The 19,937-nt window shown below is 47.7% G+C and overlaps 4 protein-coding genes across 4 annotated transcripts; 2 read left to right on the top strand and 2 right to left on the bottom strand.

Annotated features, from left to right (window-relative positions):
- Positions 1-275: 275 nt before the first annotated feature.
- Positions 276-3,071, bottom strand: F5891DRAFT_410999 (cytochrome P450). Its single transcript, XM_041371730.1, has 16 exons — positions 2,990-3,071; positions 2,678-2,933; positions 2,524-2,624; positions 2,339-2,474; positions 2,189-2,286; positions 2,027-2,135; positions 1,894-1,972; positions 1,622-1,842; positions 1,496-1,562; positions 1,241-1,439; positions 1,020-1,186; positions 866-964; positions 798-808; positions 714-738; positions 648-659; positions 276-596 (listed from the first exon to the last, which is right to left on the bottom strand). The coding sequence occupies exons 2-16, from the start codon at positions 2,793-2,795 to the stop codon at positions 428-430; spliced, it is 1,611 nt and encodes a 536-aa protein (XP_041224988.1). The 5' UTR covers positions 2,796-2,933; positions 2,990-3,071; the 3' UTR covers positions 276-427.
- Positions 3,072-4,222: 1,151 nt separating this feature from the next.
- F5891DRAFT_953838 (uncharacterized protein) lies at positions 4,223-12,526 on the bottom strand (the record flags this gene model as incomplete). The annotated part of the gene is made up of 13 exons (XM_041375216.1): positions 4,223-4,639; positions 4,712-4,895; positions 4,946-5,223; positions 5,275-5,715; positions 5,787-5,859; positions 6,589-6,746; positions 8,646-10,051; positions 10,106-10,249; positions 10,303-10,627; positions 10,680-11,060; positions 11,114-11,655; positions 11,959-12,244; positions 12,350-12,526. 13 exons carry the CDS (start codon positions 12,524-12,526, stop codon positions 4,223-4,225), a joined length of 4,812 nt encoding a protein of 1,603 aa, XP_041224987.1.
- A 1,226-nt stretch (positions 12,527-13,752) lies between these two features.
- On the top strand, positions 13,753-15,653 carry F5891DRAFT_1129030 (kinase-like domain-containing protein; the record flags this gene model as incomplete). Its single annotated transcript, XM_041364347.1, has 8 exons — positions 13,753-14,181; positions 14,244-14,322; positions 14,382-14,562; positions 14,611-14,777; positions 14,829-14,929; positions 14,985-15,126; positions 15,186-15,454; positions 15,507-15,653. The coding sequence occupies 8 exons, from the start codon at positions 13,753-13,755 to the stop codon at positions 15,651-15,653; spliced, it is 1,515 nt and encodes a 504-aa protein (XP_041224986.1).
- A 2,944-nt stretch (positions 15,654-18,597) lies between these two features.
- F5891DRAFT_1189859 (uncharacterized protein) lies at positions 18,598-19,735 on the top strand (the record flags this gene model as incomplete). Its single annotated transcript, XM_041367225.1, has 7 exons — positions 18,598-18,670; positions 18,722-18,781; positions 18,840-18,964; positions 19,021-19,094; positions 19,157-19,250; positions 19,300-19,379; positions 19,441-19,735. The coding sequence occupies 7 exons, from the start codon at positions 18,598-18,600 to the stop codon at positions 19,733-19,735; spliced, it is 801 nt and encodes a 266-aa protein (XP_041224985.1).
- Positions 19,736-19,937: the final 202 nt, after the last annotated feature.

The raw sequence follows: 19,937 nt of genomic DNA, 5'->3' as shown, positions 1-19,937 counted from the left end.
ACTACTCCTCATTGAAGTTCTATACTTATGACTGAATTCTACTACGACTGCGCTACATACAGTCACTACCGATCTGGGACGTAGCAACTTCACCCTGGGATCACACAGAAGTTGGACGTCCATCGCGCATTTCGCAGCTCGATCCTATTGTTCACACTCTTCGTCGATTACTTCCGCCATCAGTTTTGCTGTGCTTTATACTGACATACGATATGATATTCTATTGACCTATTTTCGCATAGAATATCCTATCGGGTAATTTGGAAAATGTTTTCTCAAAGTCAGGTATATGATGGTCCGCATTATTTTACCCTATATCGCGTGATTACCAAGAGATACGAGACGTAACAGGCGTTGAGCATATGCTATGCAAGTTATTACAAATGTCATCTTCCGCACCCACCACCTCTGTCAGAGACATCCCAATTCATGCAATGACACTGACTTCTAAAGGCATCTGGACACCTTCATGCATCTTGCCCTCAACCATAGGGACCATGAGTCCAGCATTCAATCGAACCATCTCGACACCTTCGGGGAATCGGTACTCGAAGTTCTCGACAAGCTCCACGAGCACGGCCTGCATCTCCAGAACTCTGTAGTTCACGAGTGAGTCTAATGGTCAGTATCTCTGATCATGAACTCACGCAAAACGCCAGCTAGTCACAGAAATATGAGGATCAATAATACTACTCGTTGACTGTTTCGCTTACCCGATACAACCACGGAGACCAGCCGCTTTGGTTTACAACACGTTAGATTGGCTTTTGAAGGAGCAAGAGCTTTAAATAGCTTACAGAAAGTCATTCTGAGAGTGTCGGACTAATTTAGCTCACGAGAGAGTGTAATGAATGAAGATACACACAGATTGGCGAAAACTCCCAACGATGACTTTTCCCTGTCATTGTCCAGGAAACGGCTTGGGTTCCACACGTCTGCATCTTCTCCCCAAACGCTTTGGAGCCTGGGAAATATAATCTAAGTTACAGGCCATCAACTCAATAACCAATCGAACCAACCTGTTATAAGTGCAGATAGATGCTGTGATGCCTTGGCCTTTCGAGATGGGTATTTCATTGATAATCTTTCCTGATCTGGTCTCAATTGGCTGAGAAAGTGGTATAACATCATCTGCATCTGCTTCCCGGATCAATGTAGGAACTATAGGATGCAATCTGAGTCCCTCCTTGGTGATAAATGAAGATGAGAATAGTATGTTGGAAACAAGCGGTGGACAAACTTTAATAACTGCATTAGTGAAATCCATATTATTAAAATCACTAGGCAGCAAATCATCATCGCCACGGGCTGCCGCACTCGTTCTTGCTGCTTTAATCTCGTCACGGATGCGTTGCTGATCCTCTGGGTGCTTTGAGAGTTCATATAGCAGCCACGTGAGAGATGAGGCGGTAGTATCATGACCCGCAACTAGTAAGGTGCTAGAATATGGCAATTAATAACTGGCATATCATTCGCGATGCCATCCATCACTCACGCTATCTGCGACAATATTTCTCTCTCACTCAGCTGAGCTCGTGCATCTTCCATGAGGTTGGACTGTACTAAGACACCGAGGTTCGTGAGCGATCATACATGAATCATACCTCGGCAAGGAACATACCGAGGATGCTGATGATGTCCTTGCTGCCCTTTTCGGTACTAGCTGCTTTTTCGTTGATGATGGTCTTTCCTGTTCGAATGGCTGTTTGCAGGTATGTCGCGAAACGGCGGTACTCTTTGTAAGGCAAATACTTTAAGTACTTCAAAACCGGTTGCGGAATCAATCTCCAGGTTGACTTGAAGATGATATCCCATGAAGATGGGTTCAACAGCGTATCGATGCTAAATTCGTGTGTTAACATAGGAGCTGACTCAGAAAATTGCGAAACATACAACAGATTGTTGAACGCTTGCACCAACTCGTTATCTACTCCGTTGTCGTTCAGGACACCGAAGCGGTAGTCAAAAGCCACTGCAATCCATACACATGAATTCAACACCTATTAGACATATTTCGAGTACACACCTTCGCCAATGACATCTAACGTCATTCTGGACAAAGTCTCGCTGACGTTCACTATACATCCATCAGACTTGTCTCCTAATTGGATTATATCTTTCCACTTCTGTGAGAGCTAAATAAAAATATAAGCGGCCAGGTTTCCATGAAACTTCTTGACTACCTTACCCGAGCTGCCGAACGGCGAAAAACAGGTAAAAATGTTCGAAGTTGAGCAGCACCAAAAGCAGGATTCATGATCTTTCTGTGCCTTTGATGATCAACGGCTGAAAGATGATGAGTTGTGTACTACCAAGATAGTAAAGGTAAAAAACGCACCGTCTGCAGTCAAAATACTCTCCCCCGTGAAGAGGCGCGTCGTTTCAGTGACGACGGTTCTCTTTGAAAACCTATAACCAGACGTATGAAAGACATATTGCAGAGCACGGGGATCAGCGGTCCAGAGAACTTCCTCCTAATGCAACTCGTGAGTGGTGGAATGTCGGAAGACTTGGTGACATTACCCCTAAACATCCTTTAACCATCCAAGTTGAACCATATTGGCGAGCCCATTGAAATTCCAGGTCCCCCACCTGTTTAGCGTTTCGAACTACCTTCTCGCTCCCTGCAGATGTATATGAGGTATGTCCACGGTTTGAAAAGAAGATTGAGTGTCACCTAGCCAGAATGAGTGCGAAGCAGGCCCACGGATATCTTTCAAAGTGTACCGCTGTGTGTTACGCCAAGCTATGTAGGCAATTAATGCAACTAAGCAGATAGCTACACCAGATATCATGATCACAGATTGAGTTGACAGTCATGAAAGGCCAAAATCTATCCCTTTAGTACATTTGTGCTCCAACGGCTGTGGGAAGATGATTTCCCGACGGCTATACTGTTTATTTGTATATATGGAGATACGCAGTGGGAAGTGCTGGGGAATGGTGGCTCAGATAATCGAGGGCCCAAGTTAAAACTTGCTGATCGTACCATAGAGATTCCGGCGGGACGCACGCGGCCCATGCGGCCTCGCATATTAAGCTGTGTTGATACGTACTCGACAGGAACGCAGGGTTTCACAGGTCCCTACAAGTCCCACACGATATGTAACTCCTGAGAACAAACGGAGTCAGTGTCACATCCCGGCAGATAACGACTTGCCTATGCACATCATGGGCATGACGACCCATCTAACTTCTGAGACCTGAGAACAAACCAACTGTCGCGTGTAATAATTATGATAGTGTAGCTTGGCTTGCTAAGGGCCCGCGACAAAGAATCTGAAGGACATTATCAATCGACGGCTTTTTGTAATGCGAGGACAACGTTCGGCCGTTTGAGTAGGACTAGCTGTTTCGAGACCGTAAGCTGTAAAAAGGGTAGTACAACTGAATACATGTTAGACCCGTTCAATAAGACGCATCGACTAGTAATTGCGACTTCATGAAAAAAGTCCCAAATCCTCGCAGTCCGTGGGCGACCGAGGTGCATTCCTTCAACTTGCCCGAAATCGGCATTCGTTCTCGCGGATGATCGCATCAACGCTAAATACTCTAAAAATCCGTTGTTCAGCCTGTCTCTGCTCCATCCGATAGCGGTGTCCTCCGTCTTACGTTCTGTTTAGCCTGATTGTGACAGGTGGATCGTGGCTAATATTTCACCGGTTGTGTTCGATGCGTCTCTTGGAGATCCCAGCATAGCACTGGCTGATGGAAAAGGTTCTGCACATGGCGCAAAAGCTGACACGAGATGGACCAGGTCCGGAACCCTATCTAGATGTTCAATCAAGTTCTCTTTGCTGATCGTCTCTGAACGTTCGATGGCTGAGCGCTTGTGGGAACTGTCTGGCTTGTAGTCAGAGATCCACTCACCCCGTGATTATTGAGGGACATAGCTTCACCGGTACTTGCGTCAGAGTATGCATACTAGCCGGATTCTGCCTAGATCTTGCTAGCGGACGTAGTTGAGCATCTGCTAGTCGTAATGCTAACAATACTTACCACCGAACAATTCCTTAGACACACCTTTATATTGGATCAAAATTATGTAGCTGGCTTCATGATGAAACAACACTCAGCTACAACACAACCATGTAAATATGAATTCGATAAAACGATAAACTACTTACTGACAAGAAATGACCCACAATCAACGGTCTGTGATATGGTGGCGAACCATTTCACAATCCAGTATTATATAGTACTTGTTGTCCATACGTCCAAATCAGTCCGAAGCAAATAGTCTTTTAAGATAATCGGCCGCAGCCTGGCGCACAGATCCGTCTACCACCGGATTCGCCAACACATCTGTTGCAAGTTGGGCTCTGTGCTTGACATTAGCTGTCTCTTTTGTGTGCTCCCACTCGGCAGCTTCTCTTTCCAGTCTTGCACGCTCGGCATCTTTGCGAGTAGTACTGTCTCTTTCTTCCCTTTCCTCCCGTCTCCTAAGATACTCTAGCTTGAGTTTGCTGTGCTGAACCTGCGCTTGCAAAAGCTGCAAGCATGCAGCCATCATGTTTTGTGGTAAAGTAAAATTGATAACAGACGTATCACTGCTTGGCGACGGTACGTTGGGGAAGACGGCTCGACTTGGGGTATTTGATGGTCCTGCTTCCTGTATCGGAAGCTCGTTGGTATTAGTCTTATTTGCAATGGAGGGTTGTGATGTGAAAACGAAGGTAGGAGGGCGCGCTTGTGAATGAACTTGTTGAACTTGAGGTTGAGGATGAGGTGGTGCGCTCTGCGGTTGAATCTGAGGTTGAAGAATTGGAGTTGGTTCCGTTGCTTCTAATGAATCGTCATCGTCATCTTCACCGCCGTGGGAATTAGTCGCCCCTGGGACGTTGTTTTGGCGGTTTGCGGGTCGTGTACTAGTAGTGGCGGGATCACCATTCCATCTAGTCACGCTATCTTAGAGCGTCCTGCAATCAAGAGAAAGGCGACTCACCTTCTGTGGAACAAAGTATACCAGCCTGACCTATGCCAATGGTCAATCGTCTTGACACCCACATTGCCGACGTCGCAACCGCCTTTGCGAGCAATTTGTAATCGCCGTTCATATTCTCGCAACCTGTCTGCTTCATTCGTAAAGCTGACAGGACCATTCCCCAATTGCGCGTGAAAACTTTCGAATGCATAGATCTGTTTAAATAAATTGAAATTTCGTTCATAACAGCCTTTTAGCGCCTGATAAGTCTTCTTGCCACCAAATACCTCAATGGCACACTATCGCCGAGTAAGTCACACATTAGTGCACCATCTCAAGTGAATACACACCTCGCGAAGACACGAGTTCTTTGTAGCCCGAAGTGCACTCCAGTGGTTGTCTTCCCCAACACCCATGAGCCAGTTAAACAATTTTGTCTTCTCATCGTCAGTCCAGTGTTTAGAACCGTGCGCACCATCGGTGTCAAAGGGGTCGTTTATGTCCTCCCCTTCTCTCCGTCTTTTGCCTGATTGTGAACTACCACTGGGGGCCAAACCGTCAGTCTGCTTACGTTTGGGCCCACTGGTAGTTTGAGTTTCGTTGGTTGGGAGTACCGAAAACTCGTGAATGGGTGAAGAATGAGAAGGACCACCTATCGGTTGGGTAGATCGCGAAGCTTGATCCAAAATTGTCGGCGGTGAATCAGAAAGCCTATATGCTCCGCCATCATGGAATTGGGGACGCCCATTGATGGTAGGGTTAAGATGCGACCCCAGCGCTTGATTCAAACTCTACATATCATTCATTGAAGTCGATATGATATCAGTGGCTTAAGGCTTCTTCGAAGCAACATACAGCGTACCGAGACATTGCTGACATTAGTCTGCAGGTTTGGGTCTCGTTGAAGATGGCCAAAAGCCATGCTTGGGTCGCTACTGCAGGTACAAGCATTGTTATTGACATCTTGCACATCAGTGACCGCAAGTGGAAGGGGTGTGGAGTCTGGACATTACGAGATTAGCACTCACTTGTTGGTTTCCATATTCCATAGGCCAGGCTGTGAACCACAATGAACCAGCGTGAACCGCTCGTACGTGTGTTGTGGCTCGGCTTGAGAAAAGGCGGGCTGTTTGGTTCTAAAGTCGCCGCCAAACAAAACCGGTCACACAACAAATCACCATCATCACTGAAAACCGGATAACCCGGTATGACAATATTTACCTTATAAGGTTGGCGAAATCTGTGTTGTCCTTATATGCCCATGTATTGGCCTACTTATCAAGCATCATTTTCCTGATCCGTGAGCTTGTTTGTCGTTTCGACACATTAATTTAACAGTATGTCGAATTCTAAGCTGGTGGTATAGTTTTTGCATTCATGCGTAAAAATTGCTTAATACTATATAGCAGTGCAGAATGATAGGAAGACGTCGATGCTGTAGGCATACGCTCAACGTATATGGCGCTGATCTATTCAAAAATTCTAGACACAAAACTCACACACACCACTGTGAGTTGCACTCGTCCTCCATGGCTTCGCTACATTTGCTTGTCATTGTCATATTTTCTGATTCAACAATTCATCTCAAGACGCAGTCAGTGCCATCCTTCTTCGCTTCTGAGGTCCTAACATCTCTTACTCGACATTGAGCCGACTTTTCGAACAGGCACTGCCGGTCTGTCAAAAGCTCGAAGGGATGTGGTGCTTGGAATGAGCTGTGACATTTTACTGGAGATTGATGGTGTTGAACGCGGCCGAGGGATTGTGGGTACCTTTCTCTAAGCTGCAGAGGTGCGTGTAATATGTATTGTGCATTTTTATGCTGCTAACTACCTCATTTCCATAGGTACTCAAGACTTAAACTTACCTCTCCCTCATCTCCTTCTCGCCCTCCTCCACTCCTCTCATTCTGGCGCCTTCCGGTGTGGTTCGCATATGTTCGAGCCACATCAGCATTTGCTGACATGTGCTGGGCATGTGCGCTAAGCACTGGCGGTTGTTGGGATCGGGCAGTAGTGAATGGTGGTCTGGATGATCCCTCAATCCCACTTGAAACCTATTCTGCATTTTGGCCTTTCTTCAAAGTCAACATTGGCCATGTGTCCTCGACCGATGCTCGAAACTGCCGTTATCTCTGTTGGTTTTAGCTGTCTGCAACTGACGCCGAAGCTCGCAGCCTTACCCGGCTCCGACCCTGCTCCTTCTCTTTTCCTATTCTGAAATAGTTTGACCACCGGATCTCAAAACGAACGAGGTACAACTCCCTTGGGAAGGGTCAAGACCTCAGTCACCACCGGCCGAGCATATCTTCCGGTCATTGATAAGTAAGGATCCGACTCAGATTTTATTTACAATCCCCACTATCACCTACTCTGCCTTCAATCACTCATTAACGCTACTTCCTGCAAGTTTCTCGACAGGATGCCATCCAGAAAGTCGCACTGTACTACATGGTCTGGCAACAGGATATGTCATGTCGTGGTCTATGTTTCTGTCTAAGGATGACTGGTCTTCGATGATATGGCTGAACTCGATCTCATATTTGGATTTGATCCCTGCGACCAACTTCTATTCCATGGCCAAAAACTCGATCCTATGGCTGAACTCGATCCTGTTACATCCTATGGTACCACGAGTTCGATTATATACCGCCAAACTTGATCCTATACTGGCACCGCCGAGCTTGATTGTACACTGGCACCGCCAAACTCAGTCAACCACTTGAGCAGTGCAAATTTTGCATAAGGAAACAATAGTGTCAAGTTGCCGCGACACCTTGCTTTCATTGGACTTCAAGGCACTAACGATATCTGTTGTGGTTCAACCCATGTTATTGTTCCTGCAGATGGTGTTGATGATGAGATTAGGGTAGAGAATTGGCGAGGCATTGATAAACTACATGTATTGTACCGAGTGTCTCTGTATAATCCTATACAACCCAATGTGACTTCCTGGCCAATCAAGTATAAAACCCGCAATACCATGATGCCAATGAAACAATTGTCCATATGATGGTACAGATGGCAAGAATTTCCATCTCTTTTACTTATTGGACAGGAGAGCCTCTGTGCTAGAAATGCTAAATGAGAGACACTTTTTCGAACATGCTTCACCACTTCAGTACAGTTTTAGTACTGTCACAACATGATTCATGCAGCTAATGCTAAATGAAAACCATCTTGATGATTATTGGTCATAGGGGATAGCGTTCTACACATATATATCTTGTTTTCAGCAATTAGCGTGTTTATCAATCCGTTTGAGTTTTTACACAGCCAAATTCATTCAACTAATGCCGGGCACAGGTAATCATGATAAAGATTGGTCGCAAGGGATAACAATATATTTCTATACAAGACTATGGCTTCTGCACTGCCATATTTTATACGATTATACACATTGTTGGGATTATAATGTGTATATAAGGGTTTATCATAGATCTTGGTTTTCAGTGATGATGTACCAGTTCGCCTGGGTGGACCAGGTTAGGTCGTGTCAGGCAGTTCTAGTTCACATTCTTCCGATTGATTCCGACAAAAGTAAGTAAGGTACAGACAATGTATGTAGCAATACGAAGTACTAAAGATCATGATATAGTAGCAGTAGTGACCAGAATGTAGATAACTTTTCATTCAACCTCGTCGTCCGGCTCACCCTCCGCGTCCAGATCAGAATATTGATCGAGATCGTTGGATAGTGTTGGAGCGGAACAAATGGGCACTGAGTCTTGACCAGCACTTTCCCTCCAGGTAATTTGAGAAGTGGGTGAGTGCACGGCTCCGATAATATCAGAGCCTCCAGAGTCCTTGCTCCCTACCCCGTTTGCAGTCTCCACAACGAACAAGGTGTCGTCGCTTGGTACGCTGTGCCGACTGGTTATGCCGGTGAGAGGCGTATCCGCTTCCTCCGACTTAATCTCGGGATCCGGTGGTTGTGACTGAGCAAGTGAGGATCGTGTATCTAGTTCTGACATAGACGAGGTCGTCTCCACTCGAGGAGATCGAGGAGATTGAGCGCCATTATTGACGGAACCAGATGATCCGGATGAATGATGAGAGACATCTTCCTCCTGACAGACCTCACTGACGGGGTTAATGTGACCGTTGGAGTGAGTAGGACCATCAGGCGGCTCAGCACGGCCTTCCACACGCTCTGAAGGGGTTTCTGACACAGGCGATTCTATCCTCCTGCGTTTGACTCGAGTCAGGGGTCTTGATGGTGACGGTGAAACAGTCATCCTCCCAGACTCAGATACCGCTGATAACGCATCATCCGGTGGCTTTATCCGTGCCCGTCCTCGTCGCCGTTTGGCAGGAATATCAGGACTCGATTGTTCTGCCAGCTCATTAGCTTGAAGGGCAGCATTGTTGACCGCATCGTCGATGCCAGTAATAGGGCGAGCCGATACAGAACGTGTGTGTCGTTGGAGGGCAGTGCGCGTGATCGTGTTGCGACTCGACTGCGTTCGCGAGAAGACGGACCGAGGCACTTCGCCTCCTTTGACGCGACTCCGCAATTGCTTCTTTGTCACAGGAGTTTCAGGGTTTTCGGTTATGAGGTCATCAAACAGACGCGCTGCAGGAGTGTCTACGACATGATGAGTGTCTGTAGGCGCTGCCTCAGATACGCTGACGAAGGGTTCGGTAGGACCAGGGGCCGGCGTCTGATTGTCCACCTGATCAGTGACTGGGATTGGTGTTTCCGCAACGCCGTTTAAAGCACCCATGCCGGCACCCAGCTCCGCTTGCAAAACTTCCCCGCCAGCTTTTGTCCGTGCCAGCACAAACGGCGTCCATTTCAACCGTTCCGGTTTCAGCTTCATGTATCCCTTCTTCTCCCACGCCCCAAGGTAGTGTTGCACCTTCTCAGGATCCCAGGTGATCTGATACCGCGTAGGGGGGACAAAGGGTGTGTTGGCCTTACTTCCGGCCTCCTCCTCCTTGTTTAGCGTGCTCTGCCGCTGAAGGTGACGCCGCGCAATGCCGTTCTTGCGCCCTCGTGGGAACTTGATAGCTTGCCCTGGTGTAGGTCTCATAGGCGGTGTAACAGATTGCACAGAGATCATTCCCTGGTCGTGAAGGGTATTATAAATATCTTCGATGGTCATAGATGTGCCCTTGCTGATAGCTGTCGATAATGAATGTCAACGCGCTCGATATTTGAGGAAGCTTAAAAACATACCTTCAAGGGTTGGGTTTTCCGGTGATGTGTGAAGGTATCGCATGAGTGCGAGGGTCCAATAGTTCTTGTACCCCAGTTGACCAAGCCCTGAGAGTGGTTTCTCGGGTGATCCCGCGCGTTGTTCCTTCTTGGAGAGAAGATAACCTAAAGTCAAATGTCAACTTGTATCGCTGTGACCTTATGTTACGAGTGCTCACTGAAGTCGATCAAGAAATTTCCCCATCCTTGCCTTTGCCTCACAGGTAACGCCATGATACAACTGACGTTGTAGTCCTTCGGAGAACATTTCTCTTTACTGAAGTACCCAACAAAACGCGCACCCATATCGTCAGTTTCTGTAATAACGTAGAACAAAAATGGTTCGACGTCATAGAAGAGTGACTTGTGATCTAGGAACATCTTCGACAACAAGCAAAGATTCTGGCAGTATATCTTGTTCTTGCGTCCGTCTACTTCGAAAATAGACATGGCACCATCGCGATAAATCTCGTCGCCTGGTGGATGACGTGTTTTGCATTTCATCTGCGAAGTAGTCAGTACTCACATATACCTCCATGTGATGGGTCTGACTCACGCTATGTCTACCAAAAGCAAAGCCACTTCTCATATATTTGAGGCAAAATTCACAGAACCACAGTCGTCCATCCGGGATATTTGAGAACTCTTCAGGAAAGGGGGCATCGTACCACGGGTGGATATCATACTTCCCGAAGCGGATGATCCGGATGCGTAACGTGGAGGGAGGCGCTGGGAAACCTGATGGGGTAGCAGGGATGGTGGAAGGTGTGTGCGGAATCGCACCAGGTGTGGAAGGCACTGGCGAGCGAGCTGGTATTGAGGAAGGTATTGTTATGTGTTGGAGAGCGTGAGACCGTAGGGGACGAGACGAAGGACCAGCTATTGGAGGATCAGGTGTGTCAATTGATGGTGCTGATTGAGGTGGTGCAAGTTTTTCCTGTGTAGAGGAGTTAGCTCATTGTTCATGAGCACGAGAGGACAAGAGAAAACCTCAGCCGCCAGACAACTTTTATCAAATCGTGCTCTGTCAAAGTCTGTGATCCCTGTTTTTGACATGTCCCTATCAGCAGGATTGAGGAAGTCCTCGAAGATATTTCTGTCGGGGTCTTCTTCTCGCTCTTTGCCCTTACCCTTTGGAGGGATTCGCAGACGTACGACGAGCGGGTGTGCCGCAGGCGAGCGCAGGCGGATGCGTTTGAGAGGCCGTGGGGTTGGCTGTTCAATTCTGCGCTTTGGCGGCTTCTTTATTCGCTGGCTGGGTCGCTGGCGTGGTGTCGGTGCTTGCACAGTATTGGTATCATCGGATGCAGATTCAGAGTCCGAAGAGTCTTCAGAGGAATCGTCATCGCCATCGTCAACTTCAACATCCACTTCAGGCTCGGCAGTTGCCTCGTCTCTATCTTGGGGATCGGAATTTGTCGTGGATGCAACGTCGGATTCTAAAGGAAAGATGGATGGGGGGCACATTGGGCAGTGCCATGTTCCAGGAGGCGTTTCTTCCAGGGGAGGCTGCATACAATCCATATGCCACCCTGATTGATTTGGTAACTTAGTCATTGGCCAAGATACAGATGACGTATAGAACACACCTCGATCACAAAAGTCGCACAGTAGTATTCTCTCCTGTGTTGTTATGAACATGAGCAATTTCTAACAGTTAAGGGGGCTTACTCACATCATCGCCTTTTTCTTGACAAATTTCGCAAGTTTTACATTCGGTGCACTTCCAAGGATATGAACGAATGGTGTCTGCTATAGCACCAAGTTGCAAGCAGCTCGGATGACCTAGTTGTAAGTTTTGTCAAAATTTCAATTTTGTGGGTGACTACACATACCACTGCGACCGCATTCTACACAAGTGACCATGACCTCGGGTTCAGCCTCCTTGTTCCTCTTGTCATCCCCCTGACAAAACCCGCACTCGGGTTCTCGCCGGGGTTTTCGCTTTCTCTTTAGTGGCTTGATGGGTGGCGGAACAACTTCTTCTTGAATATGTAGATAAGGCGCAGGTTGGGGCGCAAATGGATCGCCACGGGGACCTTGGTCATATTGTGAAGGCTCCTGAGAGTAGTGTCGAGGGTGAGGTGGAATGAAATCCTCTGGAATGTGCACGGGTGGACCCTAATTGCAAGTATATGAGCCGTCTTGCAAAGAGTTCTAATTACAACACGCGACGCGTTTGGCGCCTGCGCGGTATGACATATTCAATCATCAAGCATAACTTACCTGCTGCGAAACATTTAACTGAACGGCTTCGTTGCCCATGATAGCTGGGTCGATAGGTAGTGGCCCGGCGAGTGCAGGATCAATAGGAATATCACTAGCAGGGCTGAACGGTGTTCCATGTTCACTTGGTACTTCGTGGTCGAACGTTGCAGCTACTGGAAATGGAAGACTCCGCATAATTGCATTTGCGTCGCCAAAAGCAACGATGAGCTGAGGGGTAACAAAGGGGGATTGACTCGCAGTCGACGTCGTCCACAGCGAGCGACGGCCTTCTGTGACACATGCGCGTGACGAGTAGTCAATAAATTATGGTCACGTTTCTTAGTAAAATGGGTAAATCTAAGCCCATTTCATGGCCATTTTTGGTAGAGTTTATAATAAATATTTATGAACATGACCCAAATCTAGTATTTCCTTTACCGTGTAAGGTCGCTGGCGTCTCGAATAAGGTTCCTTGATTGCAAAGCCCATGATCACACTGCTTGGGTTCATTGTGTAATGCCACGATGACATGCTAGTTATTTCGGATCCTTCATATGCCAATCGGCACCCCTTCACCCGTGCAACGCCCATCTGATGGTGATGGAATGAAATGTAGTACTCACCGTTGTCAGTCACTCGATCGAGGCTCAGACGGAGCACTCGCGGGGAGAACTTGGAGCAGTAGTCATGTCCGTGAACGTCATCGGAACGGCTCTAGGCTGGTGGCCCATGATACGGTCGGTCGGTAGCAACAGAAGGGAATTGGTAAAGGTAGTGATCATAAGCGGGACAAACGTGGACCTAAAAACAAGAAGTGGGATATATAAATTTGCCCGTACATATGATCATGACACAGCTTGAGGGGTTTTGTTAGTGAAACAAGATATATATATCAGGCCCTGCACAACAGGCCACGATAGGACTCCGAAATAGTTCCATGTTGGATTCTGAGCTAGCTCATGGCCTCGAATGATATCGCAGAATGCCGTCGGGATCTGAGTATACCGGCGGCCACAGGAAGCCCTATAGCAGAATTCTGGCAGAAGGTTCCCTAGAGGGCCCCGGCTCAGTTTTAAGCGTTCGACAAACCACAGCTGTCCGTGCGCTGGTTTAACGTGGTTTGTGGCTATCAGCGAGTGGCTAAACCAACTTCATAACTTCGTGATAAATAAACCACAACAACTACCATTTCATCCTGTGTTACATTCTCTCAAAGTGGTCCACCGTTCAGCTCCTACGCTGGCTTTCAATATCCTTCCCTTAACGTCCCTTCTTCGTCTTCTACCATTGCCATCACGGCTACAGCATCACTTTTGACGATGCAGACAGCTCTGCATCGTCAGCTTGCTCCAATGTTGCCTCAATATCTTCCACAATCTCTCACTCTCAATAGTACAAGAGCCCTCCCAAATTCCATAGTCATGCCCACTCCTCCAGTTACTTCTCGCAAGAGGAAGCGTGCCCATCAATATACTGTGAGCTACAGCGAAGTTCAAGAGGTCGACGAAGAAGGCAGGGTCCGTGAAGTCATAGTCATTGAAGATACTCCTCCTCCTTCTACAATATCGCCCGCAACAACCCATACAAATGTCTTTTCGACCTCATATCAATCTCCAGTGTATTCCGCCCCAATACGGACAAGGGCCCGTGCTGCTGCCGAGGCACAGACCCTTTCAGCGAGCACTTCGTCCGCAGCGATCGTGGCGCCAGCGCCTAAGAAGAGGAGACGGGAGCCTGCTGATGACTCCCGTCCAATTGTCACAAAGAAGACAGCTGCTCCACTACACCAGCAGCAACCCGTGGCGTCGACCAAATCGTGGGCCAGCGGCAGCGGGGCTGCCACGGCTGATGTACGTAATCATCGTTCGTTCTACAGAATCGCTTCCAGTGCATACTCACGTTTCGCTCACAGACTGTCAATAGCAACATTCCTTGTGATGATAAGGAGGGCCATTACATTATTGTCCCAGATGACATTATTTATAATCGATGCGAGTCACCCTCTTACCCCGATCATATCTTTTCAACTGATGAAACATCTCTCTTCTAGATCGTACTGTTCGTCTCTTGGGGCAAGGAACCTTTGGCAAGGTTGTAGAAGCGGTTGATATCCATAACCAGAACCGGGTAGCGATCAAGATTATCCGCGCTATCCCGAAGTATCGCGATGCCAGCAAGATCGAGATTCGCGTCCTCCAGAAATTGAAGGAGCGCGATCCATCAAACGTCCAGTGCGTATCGACAACGAACTATCTACTCGTTTTAAACGTATCTTTCAGCAAATGTATTCATCTGTTGCATTGGTTCGACCATCGAAACCATATTTGCCTGGTGTCAGAATTACTTGGCATGTGTGTATACGATTTTTTGAAGGAAAATGAATTTGCGCCGTTCCCGCGAAACCATATACAGTCGTTCGCCAGGCAATTGCTTGGCAGCGTAGCTTGTAAGTGCTTCGTATCCTTTGTTTCGTCTTAAAGTTCTCATGTTGCGTCAGTCTTGCATGACCTTCACTTGATTCATACGGATCTTAAACCGGAAAATATCTTGCTTGTACGCAACGATTACCGACTGACTGTGGTATCTGTACCTGGCAAGGTACGATTTGATGTGACCGATGTGTCAGAGTTCCATAACTTACCTGCTTTGTCAGCGTAACGCACCAACACGGACGAAAAGGATGCTCTCTTCAACAGATATTCGTCTTATAGATTTTGGATCGGCAATCTTTGAGGAAGAGTATCACTCAACCGTCGTCTCCACGCGGCACTATCGTGCGCCTGAGATTATTCTTGGTAAGTGGGATCCTCTTCAATTTTTCTCCGACACATATTTACATTTCATTTCATTCTAGGTTTAGGGTGGTCATACCCGTGTGACGCCTACTCATTAGGGTGCATTTTGGTTGAATTCTACACTGGTGTCGCTTTGTATCAGACGCATGACAACTTGGAGCATCTCGCAATGATGGAGATGGTCATGGGTAAAATGCCTGATCGGTTCGCCCGTCTCGGAGCGCGGGCTAAGCCCGAGTTCTTCAAGGACGGTGCACGGCTGGACTGGCCGAAGCCGAAGGCTTCGCGGCAGAGCAAGAAGGACGTGCGAGCTACCCGACCTCTTCAGGTAGGACGACCAGTTGTGGACTGGCCGGGCTTCTCCTAACGACTCCTCACAGGACGTAATACCTCCGACGGACCAGATCAACAAACAATTTGTGGATCTTGTGCGGCGATTACTTGCCTTTGACCCAGCACAGCGAATTACCGTTCGAGACGCATTGCACCATCCGTACTTTTCTTTTAACATTGCTGAAGAGTTGTAGCCTTTTATCTATATCCACGCTGTAGAACTTCCTTGACTTGATCACGCACTCCGACCAACATCCTGCCTGCCGGTATACACTCCGCCGCTGTCATCTCACCCCCACAACACTCACTCACACACATTGGAATTGTTATTATGATAATCCATCTTGGTCATGTACAAGCCTCACACCCACTCTCATTCCTACCTGTTTAATTCCCTGGTTTCTCTCTTTTCGTTTTTACCATCAGGTTCCAATCAAGTGTGTCTAACAAGTGCAATAATTGTTCTCTACCGCTTCCGTCAAGCAGTATCTTATGTCCTACTCATTTGCACGCGGCGTCCTGCTACACATGTAACATGCTACTTCCACCTCGCTCGGTCGGAGTTCGTGAAGAAAATCCTGTGGAGCAGGATATTTGACGGGGAATATGACGATGCAGGCATTCCTTGCATTGATCAATTGATTAATGATTGTCGGCCGTCCATTGGCTACTGGTCCCTGATTTGGCAATTGCTACAGCGGCGATCGTGCCGATGCAGTTATTTCAGCGTGGGTCCTGCGCGTGAGTAGTTGCAGGTTGGTGACCTTTACTGTGGGCTCTCCTCCCCGTCCCTGACGCAGTCAGCTTTAGTCGCGCTGTCCTGTCGCTTACTCGAGTCAACCCTGATTGATGACAGGTCGTCGTATGGAGGCAGATAGCCACGCTACCTCCTGCCCATTCTGATGGTGGGACCATGGCTATGGTCGACCACCTGATGATGATTGGATCCGCGCGGTGAGCTTGTGGAGCTCCGGCCCTGTTGTTGATGCGGCTATTAAGTGAGGCTCGAAGGCTGACTACCTGAGATCTTGCTAATGTATCTTAGTTTCAATAGGCCTTGAAGCAGAGCCCCTGTGACAAGAAGGTGATAATAGAAACAAAGACCGTGTTTACAACTTCTCTTTGTTCACTGCTTAGTCCGAGGCAATCAACTATGCCGTCTCTTCGACGCTACAATGACAATGATAGCAATTGGGGGATTGCTTGTCAGCGTCTACTTGTAGTCCACAAGTGGACAATGATATCGAGCATTTCATCACTTTGATACGACACTGCTGAGTCCAAACTACCGCATACAATTGAAGCAGGCGGTGTTACTATGGTGTTTCTCGATCCTGATGCTACTCACTTTATAAGCGATGACTAGGACGCAATTCATCAAGGGCAGGCTGTTCCCTTGTCTTCTAACACAGGTATCGGTTTTTCGCGAGCGGATGTAACATTCCGTAAGTGTGAAATGCCCTACAGCCGCGTCCAGTTGCCGTTGCCGGCGTCCGGTTGCAAAATGTACACCGCAGTGACCAAGGTCGTTGTCATACGCCATCTTTACCTGGCAGGGGCTTTGAGAAGGCTAAAAGCTTTTGTCTCTGAAAGCAGGCATCCATGTAATACTTTTGCGCACTTTGGTCGGCCACACGTCAGCATAGCTGCAGTCACTTTGGTAGTACCTACTGCATCAAGTTTTCACGCCGAGCGACTCAAGTATGTACATGTCAAGTACGTGCTGAACTTACGTGTCGCCGTGTCGAGTGTGGATATTCTCAAGCACCTGCCGTGCCTAATGCACCAATGGAGCGGTCCGCTGTTGAGTCGACAGGCCGCCATCATCTTTCAAGGTGGACTTTTCATCAGAGTACACGGTTACATGGCCAATCGTGACGGTTCTATTAAACACGTGGTCGGGCCGTATGACGTACGAGCCACTCTGCTCACAGCGGACTGCAAGCATTTGTACCGAATTGATAAGCTCCTCCGTACTCCGTCCTATAAACGCATGCTTATACTTTCAACACCACTAGTGAATTGGTCCCCACTCATTTCATCTCTTGTGATCCATCATTCTCCTGTGAAATTGCATTCGCACCAGTTTTTATTGAGCAGCCGCAAATAATACTTACGTATATTAATGCACTCCCGAGCACAACAAGAGCTCATCGCAGTGGAAATACGGTATGGCGTGCACTGCGCCGATAAGGGCGATGCAGGGTCATAGGAACAACAATTACAGCTTCATGCTATATCCTTCAAACATCTGATGAAGAAACCAGTGTCTAGACTGAAACAGAAAGGAGTGATTATGTTTCCAAACTAGACACTGGTTTCTTCAGCTTACCCGACCAACGTTCCCTCGCCTATGCAAGAGCCGTCCGAGAAGAGGCGTAAACCATTTCCTCAAGGATATAGGCGACATGCGGCTTACCAGTATATATAATAGGAATGTCAGAAGGTCGATATGTGCAGATGCTGGCTACGGCCTAACCGCCAGCTGGAGGGCAGATGGTATCTCGGGAGTAAGAGACACGGCTGGATGGGCATGGCGTATGCCATGACTCGCCCATGTCACAGTCGGATCCACAGAGCAGGAGAACACATGTGTACTCGTGCCGGCAGTCAAAATTCAAAGGCGGCTCCCGGACGCCGGGCCTCGACAAGGTCCTTAAATATTTGGCAAGTTCAGCGGTAAAAGTTGAGGGCCGATCCATGGCACAAGATTTGGTGGACATACCCCATGAAAGCCATTTTCTCCTTAATCCCGAGCTATGGTCCGGTGGGCACGTGAATTACTTGTAGAATTTAATGTTCTGCGTCAGTTGAATCGATAGGGAGAACATTGACCGTTCCAAAACCTTAAATACCGTGACAGTAACCTGCTACAGATTTCAGGCTACATATCAGTACCGAGTACGAATAGTTTCCATGCAATGATGCTGCACGTTCGTCTTCCTTCCGGTGATGCATGTTCACCCAGTGGCTGAGCAAGATCATGGTTTCTGCATGCATGTGAACGTGAGAAACCTGCCCTAGAGTCTAGGAGACGTAACGTGTTCAACGTCTTCTTGAAGCTATTCGAAACTGACTAGACCGTTCCACCATTTTACATTTACGCATCTTGCTTTCGTCTACTTTGCTTCATCTAATATGCGCCCCTCAATTTACATTGCGCGTAGTCTGAGCCTTGCCACCGTGTTGATGGCACTGGGAGTTTCTGCTTGTGAGTTTGTTCACTTTTCCACCGAATAATGAAAACATATTCGCTGTATAGCTCTGGATGATCCTGAGATAGTCATTGAAACCACTTTCCCCGAGAGCAACCCATTTGGCCGTACGTGCTGGCACTGCTTCTCACTCTAGTTCGCAAAGTGTGACACATAGCATAACAGACGTGGTGAACGGAGAGCGGAACCAGATTTTGCTTCTGGTTGAGAACAAGTCTGACAAGAATGTGACCTTACAGTCGGTTGCGGGGTCGTTCCATCATTCTGAGACTGGAACTCTCATAAAAAATGTTCGTTGGCGTCGTGTCATGCCTACTTCTGAGTTGTCTAACGTTTTTGTCGTCAGACGTCTTCACTGGCGTATGGTATCCCCCTGCTCGAGGGTTCAAAACTACAAATACCTTACTCTTTCTACTCTGAGTGAGTTCTCTCCAATTTTTTGCAAATGTATCTGTGCTGACGAGTTTCGTTCCAGATTCAAGGTATTACCACCCAATCATTCTTCATTACACTTTGACTCAAAATGAACTAGCCGGGAGACTTGAACTCAACATCTGGCTAGATCACACCGTTGATGTAAGTGCCTGAAACTCGCTACTGTCATGCTTATAAACGCATCTGTTAGGACGACAAATACCGTGTGACAGCTTACGACTCAGTGGTGACGATTGTTGAGCCTGAACCATCCTGGCTAGATCTTAAACTGTACGAGCATTTGTTTCAAATCACCTCGTTTGTTGCTCTCTAACCTTGCGTTCGTCAACAGCCTTTCCACCTACCTCATAGTTTTCGCCGCACTCGCGGGTGTGACATATACAGCATACAATGCATATGTTCCTTCGCAGAAGCCGAAACGCAAACGTCCAACCCAGGTCAGCGCGCCTATTGGCCCAGTGACCGCGAGTGGCTCGAGTGGCTATCAGGAGGAGTGGATTCCTGAGCACCACCTCAAGAAGACAAAGGGAAAGAAGACAAAGCCCGACAACGTTGCGGTCAGTGAGGAATCGAGCAGTGAGGCGAACGGCACAGAGGGGAAGAGGACGAGGAAGGGGAAGAAGTAATGATGGGCAGAGTAAAATAATCGTCAACTACTTGACCATCTTTTGCATCCTATCGGATAACTTATACAGGTGGTGATTCACGTGCAGTATATGTGATATGGAAGTGTCCCGGATGTTAACATCGGTGGAAGTATCATGTTCTGGGCCCTTCCTCGACATCGGTCGCCAATTAGTCGTCTGCATCTTGAATATGCTTTCCATG

Source organism: Suillus fuscotomentosus (genome assembly GCF_016647785.1).
Source record: "Suillus fuscotomentosus strain FC203 chromosome Unknown F5891scaffold_33, whole genome shotgun sequence".
Lineage (NCBI taxonomy): Eukaryota > Fungi > Basidiomycota > Agaricomycetes > Boletales > Suillaceae > Suillus > Suillus fuscotomentosus.
This window is presented reverse-complemented; position numbering and strand designations above follow the sequence as displayed.